We start from the raw sequence: 27,860 nt of genomic DNA, 5'->3' as shown, positions 1-27,860 counted from the left end.
GCATTAATGTGCGTGTTGGCTAGAAGCAGTACGAGCTCTTGTTTCGAATTAATGATTATATGCTTGTAGTCCTCAGCGAATCCAAGAAGCATGGACAGAGGAACACAAACTTCGAACTTCCCTTCGGCATATACCGGAAGCTTATATTCATCCTCGAGAGCCCAACCGGCCATCTTTGCAGCAGACAGTTCATTTGGCGTGAGCGAAAGGTAATTTTTCATAGCAGATGTTATGCCTACATCTCTCGTCTGGTCTACCTCGACACCATTGAGTACATAAGTAATGCGCTCGATTAGGTGAAGAATACCATTGCAGGATATTGACGTCGTTGTCGGATGCGTACCATCCGCTTTTGTAAGCGTGCCTCTTAAACGTAGAAATGACTGCGAAGGTAAAGTACAAATATCTTGGTGCTGTACTGCAATGCGTACTTCCGATGGTAGTGCGTACGGTCCGAGCAGGAAAGGCTGGTACTCGTGCAATTCCATTTTCGTAATGCTGTCATCAAAAATGACCGGATCTTCCACGTTGAGGATTTCGTCTTCCATATTTATTCGGCACTTGTCCAATACTGAGAAGATACTTTATGTTGTCAGGTGTTAATGCACCGATGTCTGGTAGAGAACTGTTCTTGTTCACGCCAATACGATTTCTTTTATAACTGTTCGGTGTTACGAACTTTATGCCCATCGCTTCAAGTGCAGACGTAATGTAATTTCTTCGTCTTGAAAATTCACCAATCGTCCTCGCTGGTCAACGATTCGGACGACGACTTCGTGTGCGCACTTCACGACGACTGGAACGTAAATGATACTTTGCGGTACTTCGACCAGTTTATATCCTGGCGGGACCATCGGCGAAAACTCGTGCAGCATGTTGCTTAGTCTTCCGTTGAGATACGTTCCACTTGCCAAATTACAGTTTATTCTTATGACATTCACAGGCAAAATGTTTACTGCGCGTGTAGATTCGTACGTTCTTCCCGTATCATAAACCTTTGATTCGAATCCGAGCATGGTACCTATGGTGCCAGGTTTCGTAAAGTCGACATTTTCACTGCATGTTAGAATGCTTTTTTGAGTGTTTGGATTTCCACGCAGTTGAAAGTCTACATCCTGTGGTAACATATCCCTGATGTAATTTGCAATATCGTCAATTTCGTAAGAGCCAACAGGTAACCGTATTTCATGAGCGGTCCCATCACTTTTCAGGAAGCAGATCTTGCAATTTTCTTCGTCGATATTAGGTATGGCATTATACGTTTGAAAATCTACGAGTCCGATGCTCCATTCTCCGTCTAAATCCAGAGGCGGGAAATGAACCGCCTGCAGCTCAGATGCGTGACCTGTCAGGGTAAGTGTTATCGACATGACTAATAAATTAACATCACTGCACAACCTTTAAGTAGCAATTTTTATTTGTCAGCTAATTTTTGTTTGTTAAAAAGCGAAGACACAAGTGTCCGCAGTTTGTTTGATTAGGCTTCTGTTCCGTTTCGTAATTGTAAAACAACGTAGTGGACCGGCCCAGGTACTGTCGCAGTTCGGGCGGAGGGCGTAAATTTCCAAAACTGTCGTAGTAAGTAGCTTTTTTTCCAGACTTTATGTACGCCACCCAGTGCGTGCCGCGACCCGCCGACGTGTCTAAATTAATTATGACGCACTCACGTGTCTTTGGCTTGCTGGGCAACGTGTCTCGCATAAACACGCCGCGGAAATTTGGTATTTTCAGTTTGCGTGCGTACTTTATTAAATCTACGTTGGTGAGCGGTCGTTTCGGTAGGGAACTTAGGATTTTCTCTTTACACGTTTCTTTCTCATGCCTCGTCCTGTCTTGTGAGGATGCAAGTACAGTCCTGCGCCGTTTTTTTTTACCGATGGCAATGGCTTCCATGCTGGCATTGTGTCGCTGTGCTTCTTTTAACTGCTTGCGCTCATTCTTCGAAGTGTTGACTGCCCGCACTATACCGCTCGTTGCACCGATAAGGCCTCCGAGAGCACCCAATGCAGGCAAAAGCAAAGGAAGAAATCCTCCTATAATCTTCTTGTCGAGAGTCTGTAGTTTTTGCTTGGCTTTTTGCACGCCTGCACCGATCTTGCGCTTCTTGGTCTTGCGTGAGTTAGTCTTTGACTTGATGTAGCTGGTTCGACGAGCACCCAGTCCTAATTTCGTCTTTGCCTTAATGATCTTAGATACGCCCCACGCTGCGATTTTCTCTCCTAGTCCCGCGTTCGACGATTTACTTATATCTTCGGCTTCCTGTGCCAATATCTCGTCGGCCCGGTGCCTGGATTCCAGATCCTTGCTTAATGAATATGCGATATCGTGCTGCTTGCACTTTTCGTCGAGAGAATTAATGCCCACGTCACCGCGAGCTAACCTTTTCGCTAGTTTCGTGCCGGGGCCGCAAAATCTGTAGCCGGGAATGTGTAGCTCGAATGGAAGAATGTTTATCAGAGAGTTCACGAGTCCTGCGCCGATGTGTTTTTTGTTCTTACCTCTTCGAGTCATTACATACAACTGACCAGAAAGTATAAATGTGTTTGATTTTATACAATTACTTTAGTACAATGCAGGTCGTCAAGCAAGACGTGTGTTTGCCCGTGCGCATTACGCAAGACGATGTTTTTAGTGCGCGTGAATCACGACATGGCTTACTGTTGCCTTTTGCCGTACGTTGCATCATAACAGGACCGTCAAACTGCGGTAAAACGTGTGTTTTACTGAGTTTACTGGAGGAACCAAATGGTCTTCGGTTCGAGAACGTTTACTTGTATTCCAAGTCGTTGCAACAGCCAAAGTACCAGCGCTTGGCCACTGTTCTACGCTCGGTGGATGGACTGGAGTATTTTCCGTTTAGCGATAATACCAATGTTGTACCTCCAAGCGAAGCAAAAGCCAATTCCGTGTTTGTGTTCGATGATGTTGCTTGTGAGAAGCAGGGCATAATACAAGAGTACTTTTCCATGGGCAGACACGCCAAGGTAGACTGCGTTTACCTGTGTCAGACGTACAGTCGTATTCCAAAACATCTCCTACGAGACAACGCAAATGTCATAGTTTTGTTTCGCATGGACGAACTTAATTTACGCCAAGCTTATGATGATCACGTAAACACCGACATGACATTCCAGGAATTCAAAGACATGTGCTCCTTGTGTTGGAAAGAAGAACACGGATTCCTAGTTGTAGTCAAAGACTGGCCTCTATATAAGGGCAGGTACAGACGAGGTTTCGATCAGTTTATCACCAAACATGAGTCATAGCATTTCGAAATTCGGTCGTAGCAGTCGAGACTTACGTACTGCTCTCAAGTCTCATGACGACGTTATCCGCAAATACATTTCGCTACTGGCTCAAAAAATAGACGGGGTGAAAAAGGAATTACTTGAGTACCTCGTAGCCATAGACCAGCGCGTGGAAGCTTCGGATTTTCGCATTCGCGACATGATCGAAGTTTCGAATGCACAAAGACGGGACGATCTGCGGACTTTTCAAAGTAGTCTGAAAGCATCACTATCTCAATCGTCAACAAATTCAGATTTGGCCAAACACAAGAAAGAAGTTTCTGCGAACGAATAGAAAAGTATAAAAGGAGGTCTTGCAATAAGTTTTCAGCCAGTACAATGTCGGACCTGGCCAGTGACCTTCATCGAGCTATACAGTCTGTTCGCGAAAAATATTTACTTGCTAGACGAACCAGACTTGCACGTGAGATGGAAAATGAGGAGATATTTAAACCAATCACTAGTCGCCTCGACGAACTTAAAAACAAGGAAGAACCAACCTTCATTGTGAAGACAGAAGTTGAAGATGAAATGCCGACTGTAAAGAAGAGAAAGTATGAACCAGATCGAGAAGAAGAGGACTTAACAAGTACAGAGTACATGCACAAGAAAAAAATACCGAAAAAGGGACATCAAGTTAATGCAATGGTCCGACCATACCTGATATCGTTTACGAGCCGGAATAATGACACGACCTACGGAGTGTACAGAAAACATAATAAATGGTTCCTCGGTGCTAAAGAAATAGACTTTCTACCAGGAAATATCGTGCGCGTAGCAGAGTTCAAAACGCGCGGGACTCCGGGTCTGTACAAATTGCTGTTTCGCAGGGAGCCTAAAGGATATTCTCACAACGACTTACAAGAGTACAAAAAACTGCTAGAGCTAACCAATGCACATTTTCGCGATAACGATCCAGATAGTGGTGTATATAAAGACGTAGATCATGAAAAAATCGACATTCTCGCTAATCTCTTCAGTGAACTAACAATACATGGCGAAGGTTTAAAAAAGCTAGAAAGTGGTCAGACATTTGACTATGTATATTGGGACGACCCTAATGAATTAGTTGATCGCCTTAGAATTCTACATGCATCGCTTAGTGTAGGAAACTATTCGCACATCAACGAAATAGTCTCCATACTTGAAGAACTGAAGGAAGCCGGCTACATACAATGAGTCGAACCGGAATCGCTCGCGAACTTCATGCTCCTGCTAGACGGAAATACCTTCGTCGCAAAGTCATAGTTCATGGAATTGATGATTTATTCCAGGCGGACCTTGTTGAGATGATACTGTATTCCCGATTGAATAAAGGTTTCAAGTACATGTTGACAGTCATCGATGTTTATAGCAAGTTCGCTTGGGCTAGACCTGTCAAATCAAAGACTGCAACTGACGTAGCCAAGGCCATGAACAATATTTTGCGTGATGGACGTGTACCGTCGCACCTGCAAACGGACCTCGGGAAAGAATTCTACAATGCGACCTTCAAGGCTTTGATGAAGAAGTATGGCATCAAACACTACTCTACATTTAGTAACGTCAAAGCCTCCGTTGTCGAAAGGTTTAACAGAACTTTGCGTTCCAAGATGTGGCGGCAGTTCACGGCTAACGGAAATTACAAGTGGCTTGACATCTTGCCGAAACTAATAAGCGAGTATAATTCCACTGTGCATTCTACCACGAAAATGAAGCCAAAGGACGTAAAGGATAATCGCCTGCTTCAAACAGTTTTTCCCAACACGAAGAAGAAAGATCCACGAAAGCGTAAAGCTAACGTCGGCGACATTGTGCGAATCTCCAAGCAGAAAGGTATCTTCGAGAAAGGTTTCACTGCGAACTGGAGTCCCGAACTTTTCCGTGTGACACATGTTCGTGAATCAGAGCCTAGGACCTACTACCTCGAAGATTTGGACCACAAACCTATCCATGGCGGCTTCTATGCCGAAGAGATTCAGCCTACGTTGTATCCCGATACGTACTTGGTGGAGAAGATTATAAAACGCAGAAATGGACTGTCCTACGTCAAGTGGTGGGGCTTTCCACCTCGCTTCAATTCGTGGGTGGCAGATGCAGACGTCGAGAAATCCACAAGGCTTTAGTAATTTGTCTGTGTAATATTTTTGTACTTGTAGTAGTGTACTGAATTTGTGTAATAAAAGTATTTTTTAATAGAACTTGCGGTGTTTTTATTTTCTCAAACCTGTCGCTTTTGTGGTATTTTTTACAATTAAAGTTGTTTTGTATCATCCAGGGATCGAACCAAGGAGCTTAGTCGATCTAATCAGTCAGTATATAGATTACAAATTTATTTAATGAATTTTGAACTTTTCCCGAATTTCTAGCTAAATAATTACGGATTTTCAAGATGGCGGCCGAATGACAAGATAGCGGGTGTCACAGCAATAATAAATGATTACTGCACTCTAGCGGGTAAGAGTTAAACTAACATGGCGTCGGTGCACTCTAGCGGCCGAAAACAAGATGGTGGTCTCCAGCATCGAAGACAAGATGGCGGACATGACGTCATACTAGGTGACGATATATATGCTTTGAAAAAAAGTGGTGGGGGTAAGTCAGTCTGCCTGCAGTCACCTAGGGGGAAGGATCGGTCGCCATTTTTAATTTTTTTTTTGCACTCGTCGGGTTCGAACCGCGGACTCCGAGCTCCGTGTCGTTAATGTATGATTTTTAAATATATTTTATTAAAATTTTATTAAATGAATTTTTTTATAATTTTTAAAAATTTTTTCATTACAATCGGATAATAAATAAAAAAGTTAAAGATGGCGGACGTAACGGAAATTGCAATGGTGACGTCATCATCCAATATGGCGGAAAACAAAATGGTGGAAAGTTCGAGAAAACAAAATAACGTCATCCAAAATGGCGGATCCAAGATGGCGGATCCAAAATGGCCGCCGGGGTCAAGGTCAAAGGTCAAGGTCATCCAAGATGGCCGCCGTGACGTCACAATCCAAGATGGCGGATAGGACACACACACCACGCGCCAGCGCCAGCCGTCGGAGCCCCATTCATATACTACTGAAGTGCGGTGTACAGGTTACACGAAGATTTTACTTGAAAAAAACATTATAAATTTTGTAAAGGAAGGTCACTAGCATCAACATTTCTGTCCTCTAAGATGTTACACTCCTGAACTGATGTATCGTGATTTGTATGAATTATTTGTATTTTGTCAGTCTTAATACGAACTATAATAATTTATTTTATTAATATTTAATGTCGTGTGGACTGAGAAATGAATACGATATAAATATATATACAGTGTCACATTTTAATGTTTATAAATGTACAATTTTAAATAAATTATAGAATTAAAGAAATTTCTATATATTTTTCTTAACCTACATCGTTTATCTTAATGTAATAAACTACATGTGACACGTAATTAAGGTCGGATTTGTAATGTGTGTTTTGTCTTGATTGTGTGTATTATTTTTTTTTCCAATAATGCAGAAGACTGTTTTTTTTTTGCTAAAATTATTTTTGTATGAGTATGTCATCTGCATTCTTAAGATTTTTATGGGAGATGTTTTGGTAATGTGCAGGTACAGGTTATGCTGTAACATTAGAGAAAATCTGATAGGAACTTGATTTATTATTTCTGAGAAATAATTTATTACTTCCCGAAATAAAACTAACAGACTTGTGGGAAATTTATGGTCTTAAATCGTAACCTGTCATATATTGGTGTACACTACGGAGGTGATATTAAAAAATTAAATAATGTTAATCAATTGTCCACACTTCGGGGTATACTGGTGCACTGTATGGGCTGTATCAGTAAGATTCTAGATACTTGGTAAGCGGTTCTTCGTCCAAGTTACTCACTCCTTCGTTGCTGATTACTAACATGAATTTTTAAAACATGAAAAAAAATAATATATACTGGCCGGGGTCTTGATTTAAAATATTTTGCTGCTTATAATTATCGGAGTAACGACTTTCACAGTATGGTATATAGGGTTCGACTCCTCTCGTATATGTGCTACAAATTTTTTTTTTGTTGGTAGCAAGTTATACATATGTAGGCTGATTTTCTGCTATGGTTCAGTGATGCATATTTTGAAGTGGTACCAGCAAGTACTTTACGTATGCTCGATTACGATTTCACTGGAGTTTTACGTGAAATGAGTGGGAAGACTATCGTCGTGATGTGTGTATGACTCGAGCAAACATATGACTGCCGCAGCATTCTGCAAGCTTGCAACTCCTGCGCGAGGGGTCAATGTTCATTTGCAGGTGGCGGTATGCGTGTCGCGATCGAGAAGTCTCTGCCTCTATCCTTAAGAATTTTTTTAATTTTCTTTGAGGATAACGTTATTGAATTTAAATTCTTTGCCTGGTCGTACGTGAATAAGTTTAAATTCGTATGCATTGGAACATATTTTTCTACATGAGGTAAGAAAAATACATAGATGCTACAATGACTGAGATAGGTATCGAACACATGGTTCTTACCCTATGAGTGACTAGCACTTGTTTGACCTATCTCCACTAACCCTCGTTTACTTTGTGATATAGATGGGACATGGTTGTTTTCAGACAGATGATGGTTAAAATGACTTGGACAAAGTGTCCTTTGTAGAAATTACTATGTGTGGTAATTATTTTAGTCGAAGAGATAATTTAATAAAACACGTAAAAATAATGTGAAGGTTTTTTTATGTGTAAACAAATCATTGATAGGATGGATTTGTATGTAGAACTGGCAGTATACCACATCTCTTGAAGAACACTGCATGGTATATATAATGAAAGACTCTTGGGCTCAAGAAACTAAACTATATGTGGAAAGGATGATTCGGTTCCTAAGATTAAATGAAAGGAACTGTGATGATTTTTTCTTCTATATACTAAGATGATTTAATTGAGTTTGGGATTATGGGTTGAAGGATTAAATAATAAAACTGGGACACATAGGCTTTTAAAGAAAATGAGAATGGAGCTCACAAAATCATAGATTGAGGTACATCTCTGACACCTGAAATGAGGAAACGATATCATAAAATGAGTGATATTGATGCAACCCATGATAATATTGATGACAGCTATGATGATGATTTACATCTGTGATACTGACACGGACGCGGAGATTTTAAGACAAATAATATTATTAATATAGAAAAGATGGAAGCCTTAGCACGCCGATCGTGACGAGAAACAAATATTGAATGATGTTGATGGTATCGGGAAGACTGAAACTAATGAAGGTATCAACACCGTGAAAAGTGAGAATACATTCAAGCCTATATTCAGTAAATCCTCCATTCTTTGTAAAAATGGTGGACTCCTGAAAAGGAAGCATACAGGCGATGAAGACCCTTCGACATCAACGATATCGAGTTCTTGCAGTAATCTGGGTGAAGACGTTGTCTTCTACGGTGATTGCTACAATGACTCTGAAGCTGTTTACAAAGGCATAGACTGTGATGCAGAACCTAAAGCTGACAAGATCGAAGAATGTGGTGGTGTTCTGAGACCGAAGCTATGGAAACGTCGTGTTATAATAAATAAATCTGATCAAGCTTGTGATGATCGCTGGCTCGATGATGAAAGTAACCCTGAGGTTGGTGTTAAAACGGAAGACACCAGAGATCATAATATTTATAATAAACAAGCAATGAAGATGGTGGCAGAAGAGATTGATTCCACATCATGGAAAGATCCAAAAATATTGGTTGACCGGCTAAGACTGATGGTGGCATCTGTTCGTAGAGGGAACTACTCGCATATCGTGGAAGTATCAACCATACTTAAAGAACTTCGGAACGCTGGCTACATACAATAATCTTTTGATTAACTGTCATGTGTGTACCAATGAAAAATAAAATGAATTATTTATATTTTAAAAAAGTATGATTTATTTCTTGTATCCTGATTTCCAAATAAGCCTGTGTTTCCGCTACTGTATGTGTGATCATTTCGTTTCCTGTGTGTACTGTGTGTACGTTCCGTTTTCCTGTGTGTACGTTCCGTTTAATGTGTGTACTGTGTGTACGTTCCGTTTCCTGTGTGTACATTTCGTTTTCATGTTTGTACATTTCGTTTTCCTGTGTGTACATTTCGTTTTCCTGTGTGTAAATTTCGTTTTCCTGTTTGTACATTTCGTTTTCCTGTTTGTACATTTCGTTTTCCTGTTTGTACATTTCGTTTTCCTGTGTGTACATTTGGTTTTCCTGTTTGTACATTTCGTTTTCATGTTTGTACATTTCGTTTTCCTGTTTGTACATTTTGTTTCCCTGTTTGTACATTTCGTTTTCCTGTGTGTACGTCCCGTTTCCTGTGTGTACGTCCCGTTTCCTGTGTGTACTGTGTGTACGTTCCGTTTCCTGTGTGTACTGTGTGTACGTTCCGTTTTCCTGTGTGTACGTTCCGTTTTCCTGTGTGTACGTTCCGTTTACTGTGTGTACTGTGTGTACGTTCCGATTTCCTGTGTGTACATTCCGTTTTCCTGTGTGTACATTTCGTTTTCCTGTGTGTACTGTGTGTACATTGCGTGTTGGAGCCGAGTAGACTTGTATCCATGTAGCTTCATAGACATGTAGTTTCGTAACCATGCGGTCTTTTAGTCATGCAGTCTCTCAGCCGTGTATAACTCGGAACCAGCTAGATCCTTTTAGACTCGTAGCCATGTAGCCTCGTAGTCTCTTATACTCGTAGCATTGTAGCCCAATATCATTGGAGCTGTTGAAAGAAAAAGTAGTTGGAGCATTTGGAGCTGTTGGAGCCATTTGGAGGCTGTTGGAGCATTTGGAGGCTGTTGGAGCATTTGGAGCTAAGAAGTAGTCGTTGCACGTCTATGCAAAGCTAAATGTTTATAAGTTTGCTGGCTTGCGCAAGTGATTCTGTAGTAGGATAGAAATTGTGTAATAAAAATTATGTTTGTAAAAGACTTTGTGGTGTTTTATTTCTCGAACCTTACGCTTTTCTGGTATTTAAATTAAATTTATTTTAGCTTCGTCCAGGATCGTGCCAAGGACCTTAGACGACCTAATTAATCAGTATATTGTTTCAAATTTATTAAATGAAGTTTTAACTTTTTCCTGAATTTTTAGTTTAATTATTATGAAAAATCCAATATGTTGGTCTTTATGTCGGATAGGATGATGGTAGTAGAGGATTTAAAGTCTCTTAAGAATGTTGAACATGGTTTATTGAAATTATTATTTTTTTTTTTCATAAAATTAAACATTATTGCATCGTTCGAGTATCGAACCAAGGACTGGAGCGGATCGAATCAATATGTAAGTTAATGAGTTAATTTTTTGATGAATTTTGAACTTTTTCCCGCTTTTCTATCTACATTATTACATGATTTCAAGATGGTTGCCGAATTTCAAGATGGCGGGGGCTCCTCGGTAATAAATTATTACTGCACTGTTGCGGGTTAGAATAAAATCATCCAGATGGAAATGTACTCTATAATACAAGTACACACACACAAGATGGAGTACTCCAGCAGGTGGTAGCTCCTGGTAGCATGTACTGAACATAAAATGATGGATCCATGATGGACGACAAGGACAAAGTCAAATAACAAGGTCAAGGTCAAATTTCAAGGTCAAGGGCCAATTTCAAGGTCAATGTCAAATTTCAAGGTCAAGGTCACATTTCACGGTCAAGGTCAAACGTCAAGGTCAAGGTCAAAGTTCAAGTTCAAGGTCAAAGTTTAAGGTCAAGGTCAAAGTTCAAGGTCAATGTCAAAGTTCAAAGTTCAAGGTCAAAGTTCAAGGTAAAGGTCAAAGTTTAAGGTGAACAGTTGAGAACAAAGGTATGGTGACCTGATAATTATACAAACATGGTATCAGCACACTCTAGCGGACGAAAACAAGATGGTGGTCTCCAGCAGGTGATTTCAAGATGGCGGACATGATGTCATACCAGTTGATGATATATACCTTGGTATTGTTGGTGGTAGATCAGTCTAGGTAGCTTTCATGGAGGAAGGATAGATCGTTTACTCTCGCCGGGAATCGAACCAAGGATGTACATCGATATAATCAAACAGAATTCAAATACGTTAATTTTTTGATGAATTTTGGAATTTTTTTCATTAAAATCGGATAATAAATAAAGATTTTCAAGATGGCATCCAAATTTCAAGATGGCGTCCAAATTTCAAGATGGCGTCCAAATTTCAAGATGGCGTACATGACGTCATACTAGGTGACGATATATATGCTTTGAAAAAAGTGGTGGGGGTAAGTCAGTCTGCCTACAGCCTCCGCGGGGGAAGGAGCCTGTCGCCATTTTTAAATTTTTTTGACCTCGTCGGGTTCGAACCGAGGACTCCAAACTCTGTGTCTAAAAAGTACGTTTTTTAAAATATATATATTAAAATTTTATTAATTGAATTTTTTTATAAATTTTAAAAATGTTTTATTAAAATCGGATAATAAATAAAAAAGTTAAAGATGGCAGCCGTAACGGAAATTGCAGCGATGACGTCATAATTCAAAATTGCGGAAAACAATATGGTGGAATGTTCGAGAAAACAAAATGACGTCATCAAAAATGGCGGATCCAAGATGGCGGATAAAAGATGGCTGCTGTGATCTACTTGTCCCGTTACGTTATGTCCCGTTACGATATGTCCCGTACGTTGTGTCCCGTTACGTTGTGTCCCGTTATATTGTGTCCCGTTATGCTGCATCCAATATTGCGGATACAAGATGGCGGATCCAAAATGGCCGCCGGGGTCAAGGTCAAGGTCAAAGCTCCCCACAAGTGGCTTAGAGCGTCTTGACCTTGGGGGAATTTAAGCCACTATGGGGACATTTATAACCCCTGGTATTTTTGAGAACTAAAACGGGAATTTTTCCCTCGAAACGGGAATTTTTCCCTTGAAAACGGGAAATTTTTTCTTAAAACGGGAAATTTTGAGTCATTTTGAGTCAATTTTGAGGAATTTTGAGTCAAAAATGGCCGCCGTGACGTCACAATCCAAGATGGCGGTCGGCTCCACAGGCTCCACAGCCAGAAGCCAGTGCCAGAACATACTATCCTATACTTCTGGTAAAAAATAGAAAAGTATGTTTTTTATATAACAAAATGATATCACCAAAGAAAATGAAGCCTGATGTAAGAAACTGAACATGGATAACTTTCATAATGAGCTTAGTCCTTTTTTTTATATTTTTTCCTCCTAAATAAGACCACGAAAGTTGTGTAAATAAGTCAATCTTCAAAACTATTAACCAAGAGGTAAAAAAACTAATCATGATTTGTTTGAGATATAGGTTATTTAGGATGTTTTTACGTTTTTTTCGACAATCAACTGAAAAAGGGGTAAAAAAATTGGTACCGATGATTTTATCGTAAAAAAACGGGAGGTAATAAATCGATCACGAATAATTTCAAGACTTACGAAGTGTTATTTTATAATTTTTAATCATTCGACTTCAAAGAGATAAAAGAGTGTAAGTTAAGTTTTGATACAAATACATCACCCCTCCAAAGCAAATCAAGTGGGAGATACGAAACTGTGGACGAATAATTACATAGCCCTTTTTAGTTATTAAAAATTAGAACATAATGGTTGTGAAATTGATACGTTAGTTTTTATGTTAGTAAAACCTATCATCGGATCATCAAACATAACGAACTAAACTGAACAAAAATAAACACATAAGTTTCATAACGTATTTTTAACCTTTAACCATATTCTAACGCAAAAGACGTGAAAGGTGGTCCGTTTGGTTTTTTTTTTTACAAAAACAGAATCACAGAAACTAACGAAGCAGGAGTTATAAATATACAGTATAAAATATTTCAATTCTTTTCAAATACTGTGTAAATTTCTCAACCAAACGGGTTAGAAAGGGTGTAAATATATTCTTATTTAATCCAAGTTAATTTCAGATATTGTTTTCTTAATTTTCACCTCTGAATTTTTACTGGGGATGAGTTTTTTTAAGAAAGATAAAAACAATAGAATCGTCTTAATCAATTAACAATACATTTGGCAGAAAATTTTAAATTTATAACAAATGTTGGTTTATTAAACATATTTTACTTTTTACATGAAATAAAGTAAAATAGGATGATTATTTTTTTAACAGGTATCGCTGCACATACTAAAAAAAGTAATGAAAATTTCAAATACACATGCAATTATTTCAAAAAATAATAAAAATAATTTAGGTACCGTATCTGCAATCAGGTTAAACAAGATAAAGTTCAAAAAGTTTTAAAAATATAAAAATATTTTTAAGACTAATACCAAAGCTCTGTTTTTCATAGAAAAAATAATCGAAAAACAGACGAAGAATGATAAATACAAAAACACAAATAAAACCAGCCATAATTAGCTGATGCTTAATGTAATGTTAAATGTAACTGTTTGGTCGTGAGAAGCATATTGTGTTAATGTTGTAATAATGTTCTTACTGTGGCTATTCGTTCCACTTAATTCTCCGTGCTCTCTTTATACATAATATATGAAATCAAATCGTTTTAGTTGTTTTTTTTGTGCCTTGTGTTTGTTTTCTCTATTACATACGGTGCAAATTATCCATGACACATGTTAAATTCACGAATTTAATCAATTTCCTCCAGAACATAAATCATTTAAAGAATGCATTTGGAAGTATGATAATGAATCTGAAAATGTAATATTTTGAATTAAAATGGCATATTTAAAATTTAAATTAATTTTGCGTATGTTTCACCAATTTTCAATAAGGTTTCTTATAAAATGAAAATGAGGTAAGTATGATTTTATCAAGGTAAAATAGATCCTCGAATACACACAGATGGAATGTAAATTTAAAAAAATTATTTAAATTAAAAAATTAAACATGCTTACGCATTATTACCCAAGAAATTTCAAACTTAAATGAAAAATTAAATAAACATAATAAATTATCTTGTGTATGTATTAAGTAAAAAATTTAGAATCGTTCACTTAATTTTCAATTAATGGTACAATATCAGCAGTATCCTAAAATTTGCACAAACAAAACTGTGGGTTGTTAGTTAATTATAAATGTACACTTACAGGTTTAAGTATTGTATAACAGAGCAATCGTATTCTTAACACCAATTAATTATTGTCAATAATTTTTGTAGTTAAAAAAAAAGAAAACCAGGTTCACTACAACCTACGAGGCTATGCTGCACTGACCTTGGTTGTAAATGTGCGACTAGTGCGATCACACAACTCTGTAGCTGTCGTTCCGCGCCAAGGACTTCCACGGTGCCAGCTCCGGGAGGATCTTACCTGGAACATAGTGCCCTTCCCCGCGGACTGGGGCTCAGGCAGCTTCTTCGCTTCACTCTCCTTCTTCTTGCTCTTGTCCTTCTTGTCCTTCTTCTTGTGGTTGACAGGCGGCTCGGGCGAACCCCCCGCGCAGCACGCACTCTCTTGGAGCAGGAAGCAGAACACGTACAGCAGGAACAAGATGCTCATGCCGTACAGGTATGTGAAGAAGCCCTGCAATCATTCCGAGAAGCACTCAGTAATTACAACAACGAAAACAACAAGCACTACACCAAGCGCAAAAGAGAGCACAACAGCAAGTAAAAGAGCAAGTACAGCAGGAAGCACATGAGCAAGCAAAAAAAAAAGCATAGCAGCAATACCAACAACAAATACGAAAGCAAGCACAATAGCAAGCAAAACATCAATCACAAAACACGAATAGTAGCCAGATCAAAAACAACAATAACAAACACAACAGCAAGCACAGTAGAAACTACTACAGCAAGCTCCACATGAAGCAAAACAACAAGCCTAGAAGCCATTCTAACAGCAAGCACAGCAGAAAGCACAACGTTAAGCAAAACAACAAGTATAACAGCAAGCACAGCATAAATTACAACAGGAAGCACACCAGAAAGCCTAACAGCAAGCACAGCAATAATAACAGCAGCAATAACAAGCACAACAGAAAGATGATCAGCAAGTATAGCAACAACAAAACAACAACCACATCAGCAACTACAATAGGAACTGCAATAGAAAGCCCAACAGCAACCAGAACATCAAGCATGACAGTAGGCACAACAGCAAGCACAACACAAAGTACAACTGCAAGCACAGAACTCCTGTTCCACACAGTTAGCTACCCCCGTCCCCACTTCCGAACTAGGCCGTTTCTCGACAAAAAAAAAATTCGTCTCCGACCAAATGCCGGAAGTGAGCAAAGGTGAATAGCAGACAAATCCAAATTAAGGCTTTGCGATTAGCAGTGAGATGTGAAAAGAAATTCCTAAGCAAATATTATTTAAATTCAAGAAAAGTATTTTACCAAGTGCAAGCGCGCTAAAGAATATACGAATATGTCAATGTACATGGCGCATGAATAATAAAAAAAGAACAACAGGTAAAATATAACAAGTTTAAAAATTATTTTAGCTAACAAATGGAACCTACGACGTTCGGATCACAGATTTTATTCAAACTTTGTACACTTTTAGTAGTCCATTAGGACAAAATAATGCGCAATTAGTAAGGCGTCTACTTGGGCATTTTCAAGAAAATCGCAAGAGAATATTTACGCGTCGAATATGTACCGGTGCGTTGTGACAATTAGCGCGTGATGGCGGTAGGCGAGTGTATGCCTCTTTAGCGCAGTCGAAAATGCACCGAGCTGCGGTGCAGAGCTCTGGGTTCGAATCCCGGGTTAAGTCATGGATTTAATTTGTGTTTTCTTAATACAACAACCACAACTGCAATTTCAAAATGAATCGGGGTGACATAAAAATACAACATTATGAGGGGGGGGGGATGATTGGCACACTGGTGACTCTCAATAAAATAGCGTTTAAGCTCCATAATCGCTGGATCTCTGGATCGAGTCCTATTCATGGATTTTATTAATTCATTTTTTTTAACATTGGTCATATTCTTTCACATATATTACAATTAAAAGTTAATATAATGAAACAATAAGTGTATTTTCATGAACTTTTATTGAATTTCCAATTAATTTTTGTCTGTTCACTAATGTTAATTATTACAACCAATACATATTTATGATATATTATATTATTATGTATTATTATATAATATATTTTAATTATTGACAAATAAAGAACTTAACATAAAAACATAAAGTTTTGTTTTAAATGTATGCCTGTCGTTTTTTGTGAGGTTCCTTTTTTTGTTCTATTATTTGTTTGTTATATTATAAAACATTAGTGAAAAAACAAAATAATTGGTAATTCAATAAAGGTTCATGCAATTACACGTATTCTTTTAAATTATATTACCTTCGAATTGTAATAGGCCTATATATGAAAGAATATGACCAGTGTTGAAAAAAACAAAAGAATTATAAAAAAAAACATGAATAGGACTCGATCCAGAGATCCAGCGATTATGGACCTTCAACGCAAACCATTTTTTTTAATTGAGAATATTATTGCTGGTACATTCACATAACAGAAATAAGTTTGGAAGAAGAATATACATACCATTAATGCTTTCAAAACAGAAAAAAGGTATTGTTTTTGACTATTAACCACCTGTCATGTCGCAACTGGGCGATGAAGTCCCGCTGTAGATATGGCACTGCTATTTTGAGCATAAAGGTAATCAAGTTTGTCATGAGCCACAAGCCCTCCTCTTCAGGTCGGAAACGTTACTCTGAGGTATGCTTAGCAGTCTGGCAAGTGTTCGTTAACACCACTCCCACAATGGGCGCGAGAAAGAGCAACCATACACTCGATATATTGTAGTGTCACGATAGCCACAGAGTTCACACCGGTCATCCTGGGTTAGCGCGATTCGTTTCTTGCGGTATTTGGTGTAAGTAAGATCGTTTACGAAAGCAAAATCCGCGGCACGGAGATGAGTGGGTGGCTTCGAGTCCGCGATATTTTTCCACATTTGCGTCCAACGCAATTAGAGGATCTTGACTTAATTTTCGGTATGGAGGTGGTTGTTATTCGATGAAAATCATAGATAAAACAAGTTGACACATTCGTTTCCTTAGGGAGTTCTGAAATGGTGGTCCTCAGATGCTCTGCAGCTGTCCTGTAGTGCCAGAGAAGCCTCCCTTTAGCGTTCCATGCTTCTGTGTACAAAGTCGATGAACGTCCACCCTTTAAGACAAGCTGTATGGTGGACTTCTGGAATAGAGCTCATGCTTTCTGCTCGTGTTCAATGAGTCCTAGGCTTCTTTGATGGCAGGAATCGTTATATGATCTCTGCTGACCTTGAAAAGGGAACCTTTCCAAATAAACCATCCTACATACTGCCTGATGCGAGCCACTATTGCAGCTGGCATTGGGAACACCTGTGACAGTGAGTAGGTGTTGATAATATATGTTCTCTCAATAATGTCGAAATTTCGGAGGTGAGATTCGAGAACACTTTTGAGCAAATTTATCCCAATTCTCTTTAATTATCTGCTCTATGTTGCTGTTAAGGATTATTCCAAGCATTTGTATCGCATCCGTGGATTGGGAGGGATACTGTGGAGCGATCTCATCGGGTTCTGCTTTCAAATTTAGGACATGCATTTCTGAGAAGCTGCATTTAGCCTGCGTATCTTGGTGATAACTGGATAGAATATTGTGAACAAATGATATTTCCGTACAGTAATTGTGACATCGTCTGCGTAGCCAATGCATGTTAAATGGTTCCCATTAATATTCAGGCCTGAGAGAGTGGTGTTGAACTTCCATATAATGGACTCGATGTATATTACGAAAAGCGTCATCGAGAGCGGGCACCCTTGTCTAACCGATGACAGGCTCGGGAATTTGTCACCAAATCTGCCGTTGATAGACATCCTCGAAGTTAGATCTCCATGGAATTTACGTAATGTTGCCAGGAGCATAAGTGGGAAGCATAGGTGCTCAAGCAGCCTGTCCAAGGAAGTACAACTCACAAGGCCAAAGCCTTTCTCAAGATCAATGTTTAATAGAGCTACAGCACCTGGGTTTTTTTTGGGCCAGTATCTGAACATCCCGAAGTGCGGTGATGGCATGTGCAATGGACGTTCCCTGCAATGCACAGTGTTGATCAGGTACAATGACATCCGAGAGCACTGTTTTCATTCGATTAACATACACCCATGCAATTAGTTTATAGTAAAGAAGAGTGACAAGCCTATAATGAGGGATCTCATGCGGTTTTTTCAACTTAGGAAGGGGAACAACAAGTCGTTCTGATTGTATGCATCCCAGGTGTCCTTTTTACATGCTTTATATTAGCTTCACCTGTATGTTTGTCTGTCCGTCTGTAACTCTGTCTGTCCGTCTGTAACTCTTTCGACTAAGAGTGAGTGACTCATCACTGTAAAATGTCCCACCCATTTCATTACGTTCGTTAGCCGAGCGGTCTAAGGCGCGCGACTTCTGTGACGTCAGCTTTCGGATTCAGCGATCGTGGGTTCTACTCCTGGCCACGCCGAAAAAAAAAATGTTTTTTTTTTTTCCCCGGTAAATTCTAATATTATATCCATACATCTAACTGCAAATGATTCGTAGAGACTTTACCATTTCTTTGTGACGTTGCAACTCCAAATAGTTATCTCAGATGGTAATAGGTAGTGTCGGTAACTCATTTCCCTATGATAATTATACATAAATATAGTTTAAAAAACTAAAAAAACATGCTTTTAAAGAATATCAAACTAAAAAGTTAAAAATAAATATAGTTTAAAAAACTAAAAAACATGCTTTTAAAGAATATCAAACTAAAAAGTTAAAAATAAATATAGTTTAAAAAACTAAAGAAACATGCTTTTAAAGATTATCAAACTAAAAAGTTAAAAATAATTTTAAAATTTAATTTATGACAATAGTATATAAGCAATACTAGTATAAATGAGAAAAAAGCATGGGGCGCTTAATATTCAAAAAATATGGCACAAAGCGCCTCAAGCTTTTTTCTCATTTATACTAGTATTGCTTATATACTATTGTCATAAATTAAATTTTAAAATTATTTTTAACTTTTTAGTTTGATAATCTTTAAAAGCATGTTTCTTTAGTTTTTTTAACTATATTTATTGAATGACTGTTCGAGCCATTTCACAGAATTCGCCTCAAATTATTGGCCAATAATGCTGACAAAATTCATATGGTACACCATCAACACCAGGGGATTTTTTTTTCGGAGCTCGACGAACGATATGAGTTATTTCTTCCTCTGTTAGCTCTGCCACCAGTCCAGACTGTGCTACGTCACCGAGGCTGTTGTTGTATTTGACAGGAAATCGTGGTCGTGCATCAAATTCAATGGAATGAACGGCATAATGCTCCTTGTATGTTCTCGTTAATGCTTTTAGGATCGTGGCTGAATCTCTAATTACCGTACTGTCCCCATTCATTATAGCGCTTATGTGCCTTTTGGTCCGCATCTTTCGCTCCTGCATGAGGGAGTGTATACTAAGCAGTTCTTGGTGGAGCATACTCTGGGTGTTATAGAAGATGAGTCAACTTTCCATGTTAGCTCAGTGTATTGCCAAAGTTTTTCCTTCAGTCAACGGGATTTCTCCCTCACATTCGTATCCAACACTGATTGTCCACTTAGTTCTCTCAACACCCTTTCGTACAAGTAGAGAACAGAGTTTTTCCCATTGGCATTATGCGCTGTGGTATTTAAACAGCTTAGTAATTCCCGGTTTGATACAGTTTTCAAACCACTCTACCACGTCCGCATATCGTTTATTGTACCACATCCATTGTTGCCAGTACCTTCGGAAATCATTGTCCACTTCTGTTTGCCACAGTAATCGCATCTCTAGTCTCCAATAATTAAGTCCTTGCCTTGATGAAACTTCCCAGGCCGCCACTGTGCATACTTCCATGGCATGATCAGTCACCACCAACAGTAACACATCATAAGTTCTGGCATTGTGCCACTGTGTTCGTCACACATAAAACCCATCGAAGAGTGAGCTAGAGGTATATGTATGGAACGTGTAATGCGGTGTTGGTATGTGGAGGATATCTACCATGTCTTCTACTTCTATAGCTGTATCAAGTTCTTGCAGAGTGGTGTTTATTGGATAGTGGCCACCAATGAGGTCAATGGGTTTAATTATGCAGTTGAAATCCCCATCTAAAATAATGACCGTCCCGTCATTCCAGATAAATCGAAGAATTTCCGTTCGAAAAAATTCTTGCCGCTCCGATCGGTGTTGGGTACCTGATGAAGCATAAAAATTGATGCACTGTACGATATTGCTTCGTCCGGATGCACCTGAAGTGTTCGATGCTATGATCCCTGATGTATGTAAGCTCTAAGTGCTTATTCGTGACAATAATAATGCCACTACCATGAGTGCCAATATTGGGGTAGACATTGTATTGATAAAAATACGGAAGCTGGGCTACGGTACATTCTTGTAAAAACAACACATGGTTAGCTCGTATATGTACAACACAATGTAGAGGCTGGAACTTATTTGAAGCTTCAATTGCGCAAGTGTTAACGGTCACTATCATTAGAACTTTGGTCATTCACCTTTCCACTATCTGACATTCTTCCACTCCCACTCTGGCACCTGGCACTCTTACAGTTTACTTTGTATTTCTCTATCGCTAGTTTGGCGATGCGAAACAAATTTTCACGTTGTGACCGCGGGCTGTCTGGTGTAATGTTTTCGTGGCCTGTGGGGCTGCGGCTCGAATTACGAGTCTTATTTTCCTTGCACTCGTTCGAGGGCCTGTCTCTACCACCCCAGGCCTTAACCAGCTGTAAATCGGTCAGGCCGAGGTACAGCAGGTTGGAGATAGTCCGAGGAGACGAAGTCATCTAGTGGAGTGACTCTGAAGAGTGGCGGTCGGTTTGCTTTTTGGCCAACCGTCTTATGCTATATAGAAACCAAGTTGGTAGTAGTACGGAAAGAATCCATGAAAGATTGAATGGAGTCCCATTGAGGTTTCCTCTAGGCCCAGGATTCTGATTGGTTAGGTCTCGTACTTCGTAGAAGTGCTCAGATCGCTTGGAGTAGACTCCAAGGGTTCCCTAGCCTGATGTGGAGTCGACATGGTGAGCAACGACACAGCTCCGATACTAGCCTGGACAGCTAGCAGAAGTTGGATAGGCTTCCACTGTACCAAGGGTTCACTGGGTGTTTTGAGGAGTCCCAGGGTTATGTACGAGATCGGGGTAGGCACCAGCAGTGCTGACAAAGTCTAAGGGCTAAGGACACAGCCAACTGTCTGGTTAGCTGAGTGAGGCAGGAAGCTAAGGTGGTGACTATGCTGGGATGCTCTAGCCTGTCATGGCTAAAGCTCTAACACCTTCCTGATCAAAGGGGGAAGTAATCCCTTGACATCTTTGTCTTAATATTACTTGTTTTGGAATTTGAAAATTGATCTGTAAGCCGACTCCCAACCTACCCGAAAGGGCGCATAGTTAGGAGGACAGGTGGAGGGTGCCGACCATAGGTTGGAACACAGATGTGTCTATCACTTGCCTTTATGCGTGTGGTAGGCTGTCTTGTGCGAGTCCTTTGGGAGCACTCGAACATTTCTTCGTCCTCTAATTCAGTGGGTTTTCGTAGTTGGGGGTCACGAGCGGCGGTGTCGTGTTCTGTTTGTCCGGAAGGTTATGTTGTGTTTGCGGAAGTTAAGATGTTTAATATGACCGTCTCATGTGTCCGTTCCATCCTATCGTTCAAAGTCGATGTTTGAACTGACATTATTAGTGTGATGCCAGATGTGGTGGGCTTGACCCGTGTCTCGTTCACCTCTGTATCACGAATGCTCTGTGCACTGCCCTGCAGTCACTGTGCCCACTCACGCGGCAAAGTGGGACAGGCCACGCGGTGGTGGCCCGCCTGAGAACAGTTGCTGCACCATGATGTTTGACCATAGTATACCAAAAGGTTTTGATGCCCATCGACCATCATCTGTGAGGGAATGTGTTTATCGAGTTCCAGTTTCACAATGCGGACCACTGTCTTCACTTCGAACTTCCGGTAAAAAAAAACCCACTGTTCGTCGGTTAGTGAGTGAATTTTCCTATACATTGTGACAGAGTATAGAATGTCTGTGCGTTAGCTACTTCTACCGGAATGTTAACTACGCGGATCTATTTCAAGTTGTCCAGAGCTAGGTCTATCAAGACACTTATGGACTCACTGTTAACTGTGTGGATCTGAGATGTTTCGCAGGTGTTTCTGATAATCCGTTCGCAGTGCAGCATAGACATTAGTTTGATAAAGATGCATCTTTGACGCCCGTCAACCTGTACACCAATTAACTCGTCGTCTTGAAGGCCAAGAACATCGTCCAACCATCGTAGCAGGTCCACCGCGAGTGGCTCGGTGTAACACTTCACCCGTAGAGTATTAGTACGCGGCGTGTTTCCATGATGATGTGTTTAAATACTTGATGTTTCGTAGCGTATGCTGTGTGTCTAGCCGCAGGACACTTAATCCGGTCTTGCACTCACATGTTTTCGGAGGCCCGAAGGCCAACGCACCCTCCTTCCGCCCCTCCCAAATGTGCGCCCTTTAAGGGTAGATTGGGAGTCTGCTTTCATATCTGTATAGTCCAGGGCCCCTTCCTACTGAAACTACCAGATCCAGAAAACATGTCCCCTCCACCACTATGGAACCCATAGTGGCTTCTTAGGAACCTGTAGACTGAAATACCCACATGGGGCTATATGCAGGTAAGGGTTCAAGTCAGGCGCATTCACAGTCCAGCAAATACAACACCATAATATATATATATAAGTCCTTTATATGTCCTTTATATGCCATTATATATTGATATATGTCCAACCATGTTATTTATATATTGTTTATATTCCTTATATTGATTATATATCCATTATATATACCCATATACATATTACCGGACTTGCTTCAGCACCTGCTACCCATCAGTCATCCAGGTATTGCCATAAATTGTGGACCATCCACTAGGGCCAGGTCCCCCATTAGGGCCCTGATTAACCAGTGGATAGTCAATGATCCTGTGCGTGCCTTATCCAGGAGTACATAATCCAAGTATCTCAGTAGTAGTTGAATACTACTCCGCTGACAGTTGCAAGGGAGAATGCTCACGGAGCCAGCGGCTCAATTTCGTCTGCCACTTGAAGTCTCACTATGACTCTCCGAGCAAATTCACGGAAGAGAACCCAACTCTCTTTCCGTGCCACCACATTTGCAAGGTCGTAGTCACACCCAATCAGACCCAGGTGGAACTTCAGCTGTTCACGAAGATCCTCAACTTTTTCACAATCATGCAGCACATGTCTGACATCATCCACTGTGTGGCAGTGCCCACACAGCGGATTCTCTGCTAGACCAAATTGGTGTAGTTTGGCCTTGAAGTTACCATGCCCAGTTAGAAGTTGAACCGTGGCCCACGTCAGTTCTATATGTTTGCACTGAAGTCGATCTTGTACATTCGGGAAGATCTCATAGGTGTGCCTACCTTTTTCACTTGCTTCCCACTTGCGCTGCCACTGCCCCATGGTCACTTCTCTGAGCTTATGTGGTCCTCCGGCCTGAGGGGGCCCGCAGCTTTCAGGGCAGCAAGCTGCCCTTTTTCAGTCATGAGCAGATCCAGTGGGATCACCCCAGCGAGAACCTGCAGAGCGTCATTGGATACGGTACGGTAGGCCCCGGTAACCGCAAGAAGGGCAGCACGCTGCGCCGACTGCAGTTTCCTCCTCATGTGTACCAGTCCTGAACGATGCCACCATGCAACTGCACCGTAAGTCATGATTGGGATGAACACCCCCTTGTACAGACATGCCAGCGTAGGCGACGATAGGCCCTGGTTGGTCGGGGACAATCCTCGGAGGCGATGAAACATCACCACAGCCTTTTGGGAAACATACTCTAAATGCTTAGCAAATAAGAGCCGATCATCCAGTAAGACTCCCAGATACTTATGAGTGGTGGTAAATTTCAGGCGCTCACCCCCCAGGCTCACTTGTGGGTAGTGAGCCCAGGCTCCGCTAAACTTGCCCTTTAGCATCATACATCTGGACTTTCCTGATGAGAACCGAAGTTTCACCGAGTCAGCCCAGGATGAAATCTGCACCAAGATCTCATTACACTGCCACTCAAGAGCAGCCCTGGAACAGCCTGAGACGAGAATAAGTCCATCATCAGCATACCCAAAGATCTCGCAACCCTCAGGCAGCCGGATCCGGAGGAATCCATCGAACAGTATGTTCCACAACAAGGGTCCAAGCACGGAGCCCTGGGGGCAGCCCTTTGACAAAGTCTTTTCTACTTCCGCATTCCGCAATTCCACCACATCTATGCGGTTGCGAAAGTAGTCACACAACAAGGAGTAGAGGTTCTGAGGACACTCCAGCTCTCTCAGCCGGCTGAGGATCCCAGGCCACCACGCAGTGTCAACGGCACTGGCGATGTCCAGGAATATCCCCATCAGGTATTTTTCCGTACATCGCCCCACACTGCTGAGGAGGTCATGCAGAGCGGTTTCCGTTCCAACACCCGATCGAATGCCGTACTGACGGATGTGCAATCCCCCCACTTGCTCAAGGTGGTGGGTAAGCCGCCTGTTAACTAACTTTTCGAGAACTTTCCCCAGGACTGGCAGTAGTGTGAGAGGCCGGTATGATTTTGCATTAGCCGGGTCCTTCCCATCACCTTTGTATAGGGCTCTAAGGATGCCCTTTTTCCAGGTCTTCGGAAATTATCCCTCAGCGAGGGATTTATTGTATAACTGCAATAGATGTTCTGAAATCCTGGGGTAGACTCTCTTAAGTATTTCTGCCGTTATTTTATCGTCACCAGGGGTTTTTTTGTTTTTCATACTATTGACTGCATCCGTAAGCTCTTCCCTGTTGAAGGGAGGAGTGTCCTCCGCATTGTATGGTTCTAAGATGTTCATTCTGGTGTGCGTATGCGAGTTGCTCTCTCCGACAAGGGAGTCGTCAGGGAGAAGCATTCCCATCATCTCGACAGAACTCTCCACTATATCCGTGCTGAACTGGTTACCTATGTTCAATCCATGCATCGCACTGGCCACTCGCAGTCTCTGAGCAGCTATTCTGTATACTATTCCCCAGGGGTCCCTGTTACCTTCAGTTTCCACAAAACTTCTCCATGACTCCAGTCTGACTTCCCTTACTCGGTGGTTATATTCATGGCGGAGCTGACGATACCGCCGCGAACCCTCCTCACGATCTGCTCCTTGCAGAGAGGACAGCCGACACCTAGCTGCCCTCAATCGTTTACGTGCACCTTCAAGTTCGCTTGACCACCAGGGATTTCCAACGCGGTTATTTTTGCGTTTCCTCAGCACAGCTTCAGAAGTCTCCTGTATTATCTTTGTAATTGCTTGTGCTCTCACATCGACTGAGTCAGATTCCAGCCTCTCCTGATACTCCTGCACCTTCTGCAGGAGTACTTCATCAAATTGTTTCCAATTTGTGTCCTTGTGAATGTAACAGGTCCTAGGGACAGTATCAGTAGCAATAGTAGTAGGAAAAAGGTCTTCATAGAATTGAATCATTCTATGGTCACTTGAGGTATGATCTGTTACCTCCCAATTTGTAATCACTCCCCAGGCACGTTCCGTGCATGCTGTAACATCAATAAATGTCTCGCTTCCTTGGGTCGAGACATATGTGGCCATCCTCCCAGGCTGGTTTACGATATGCAAACCATGTGCCAAGAGAAACCTGTCTACCTCCTCTCCATTCCGATCTACTACAGGTGAGTGCCACAACTCTGATTTAGCATTGGCATCTGCACATAGTATTACTCGCTTATTTCCGATACTTCTAAGTATCCTATCCCAGTGGTCCAGGTGAACTTGGACATCGTCTGAAAACTTGAAGTAGGAGGAGATCAGGTATATCTCTTCTCGTGCAGACCCAGTCAACTGCACCACAATATGATATTTACCCGAGAGGTGGCCACATACCAGCATATCTAAGGATTCATTCCAGACTATTATCGCTGCCTGGGGGTGTTCTCCTATAAATACCTTTCTTCCTGTCAGGCCAGGGAGATTTCCGCCTACAGAGTACGGCTCCTGCACCAACGCAATGTCAATCTTATTTTCACGGCATACAGCTTCAAGCTCAGCCGAGACAACCGAAGAACCCCGCATATAAAGTTGTGCACACCTAACCATAATCTATGCGAGAAGCCTCTAAGGCGGTCATCTTGACCAGAGTTGGGCATGTGCGGGCAGTAACCTCATGATCAAGATCAGTGAGGTTCTCTCGCTTACAATTGGCACAGCAAACCCTCGTGGCCTCGCATTGCTTATTAGAGTGCCCTTCCTTTCCACATCGACCACATGTTTGCGCCTGCTTGTAACTACCGGAAAGATGTCTATATCTCTGACATTTATAACACCTCAGTGGGCTCAGAAAATCTGCAACCCTACAAGAGGTGTAACCCAGATAGATCCTTCCCATAGAGATTATAGTACGTCTAGTTCCTGGATTGCATTGTACAACCAGATGGACCTCCTCTTTTTTCCTGTCTCCAATCATCCTCCTGATTTTGAAGTCCCGCTTAAATTCCTCACAGGTGCCATCAGCTGCGCTACAGTTCTAACTATAGATTGTTTCAGCCACAGCTTCATTTGCCAGGTTTCTTGGCACATCATAAATTATGACCGAAGGAAGAAGCTTCCTTGGTTCATGTACTCGCACTTCAGAGGAATCCTTGAGCACAGTTCTTATGTGCTTCAGTGTGGCATCATCTCCGGCTTCAACCAACACTCCACCTTTGGCGACCGGCCTAATCGCCTTTATCTTGACCTCTTTTTTGGTTTTATCCAGACCACCAACCAAGGCTGCTTTGGTTGTATTGCTTGGTGCCAGTGTGTCCACCGGATAGACTACCAAAACTTTCTTGACAGGCTGGATGGGAACAGGTCCAGCAGAGGTCTTAACAACTCGGAACGATCCTGGTTGTAATACATTCATCCCCAGGGCTGCAGCTGCATATGAGTGCTGCTGTCCAACTGGAGCCTCAACACATGCCTCACTCCTGCCTTCAAGACGGCCTGCCAGGAAGAGGTTTGTATGGACCATGCGATGTATGATCATCTGGAGTACTTCAACCCTGCTATTTATCTCCAGAGCAACCTCAGGTTGAATAAGATCTTTATTATTCAGAATCTTCGATAGCTCCCCAACTATCGTGTTTGTGGTCAGACCCAGCTGACTCAAACTGAACGGACCTTCCACTATGGTCGCACCCTCCTGAGGTTGATCACATGGCTTTTCAGTGTTCACCACGGCGGGCGGACACTTCGGATCATTGGAAGATAGTCCTCCATCATCGGACTTGCCCTTTAGAAGCTTGTCCCTAGGATGAGACTTCCCCTTACCGGTCTTTCAAATACAAACTTTCTTGGAGGCCGTCCTGCTCCTTGTTCCCACTTCGTGATTTGATTCTGAGCTCTCTGTGGGGCCCTCCCGCTGAGTGCCACCTTCAGGCGATTTGGGATCCTGAGAATTACGTCTGTAAGCCCGGCCCCTCTTCACCATCCAGTGCCCCGTATGGGCTGGAGCCTCCACAGTTCCAGTTCCTCAGTCAGGATTTTGGGATGGCATGGCTCTGGGCTCCCTTCCCTTACCAGAGGCCAGTCCCATTTACTGGGCCAACTGTTCCAAGT

General features: G+C 41.3%; 1 protein-coding gene across 12 annotated transcripts in view; it reads right to left on the bottom strand.

Moving 5' to 3' along the window:
* LOC134531601 (proton channel OtopLc) overlaps nt 1-27,860 on the bottom strand; it is a 620,588-nt gene that overhangs the window by 302,872 nt on the left and 289,856 nt on the right. For all 12 annotated transcript variants that reach the window (XM_063367341.1, XM_063367335.1, XM_063367337.1 and 9 more), the window contains one exon: nt 14,539-14,751. In XM_063367341.1, coding sequence (XP_063223411.1) covers nt 14,539-14,751 — 213 coding nt within the window. The remainder of the gene's footprint in view (nt 1-14,538; nt 14,752-27,860) is intronic.

The sequence above is a fragment of the Bacillus rossius genome, chromosome 5, assembly GCF_032445375.1.
Source record: "Bacillus rossius redtenbacheri isolate Brsri chromosome 5, Brsri_v3, whole genome shotgun sequence".
Taxonomy (NCBI): Eukaryota; Metazoa; Arthropoda; class Insecta; order Phasmatodea; family Bacillidae; genus Bacillus; species Bacillus rossius.
This window is presented reverse-complemented; position numbering and strand designations above follow the sequence as displayed.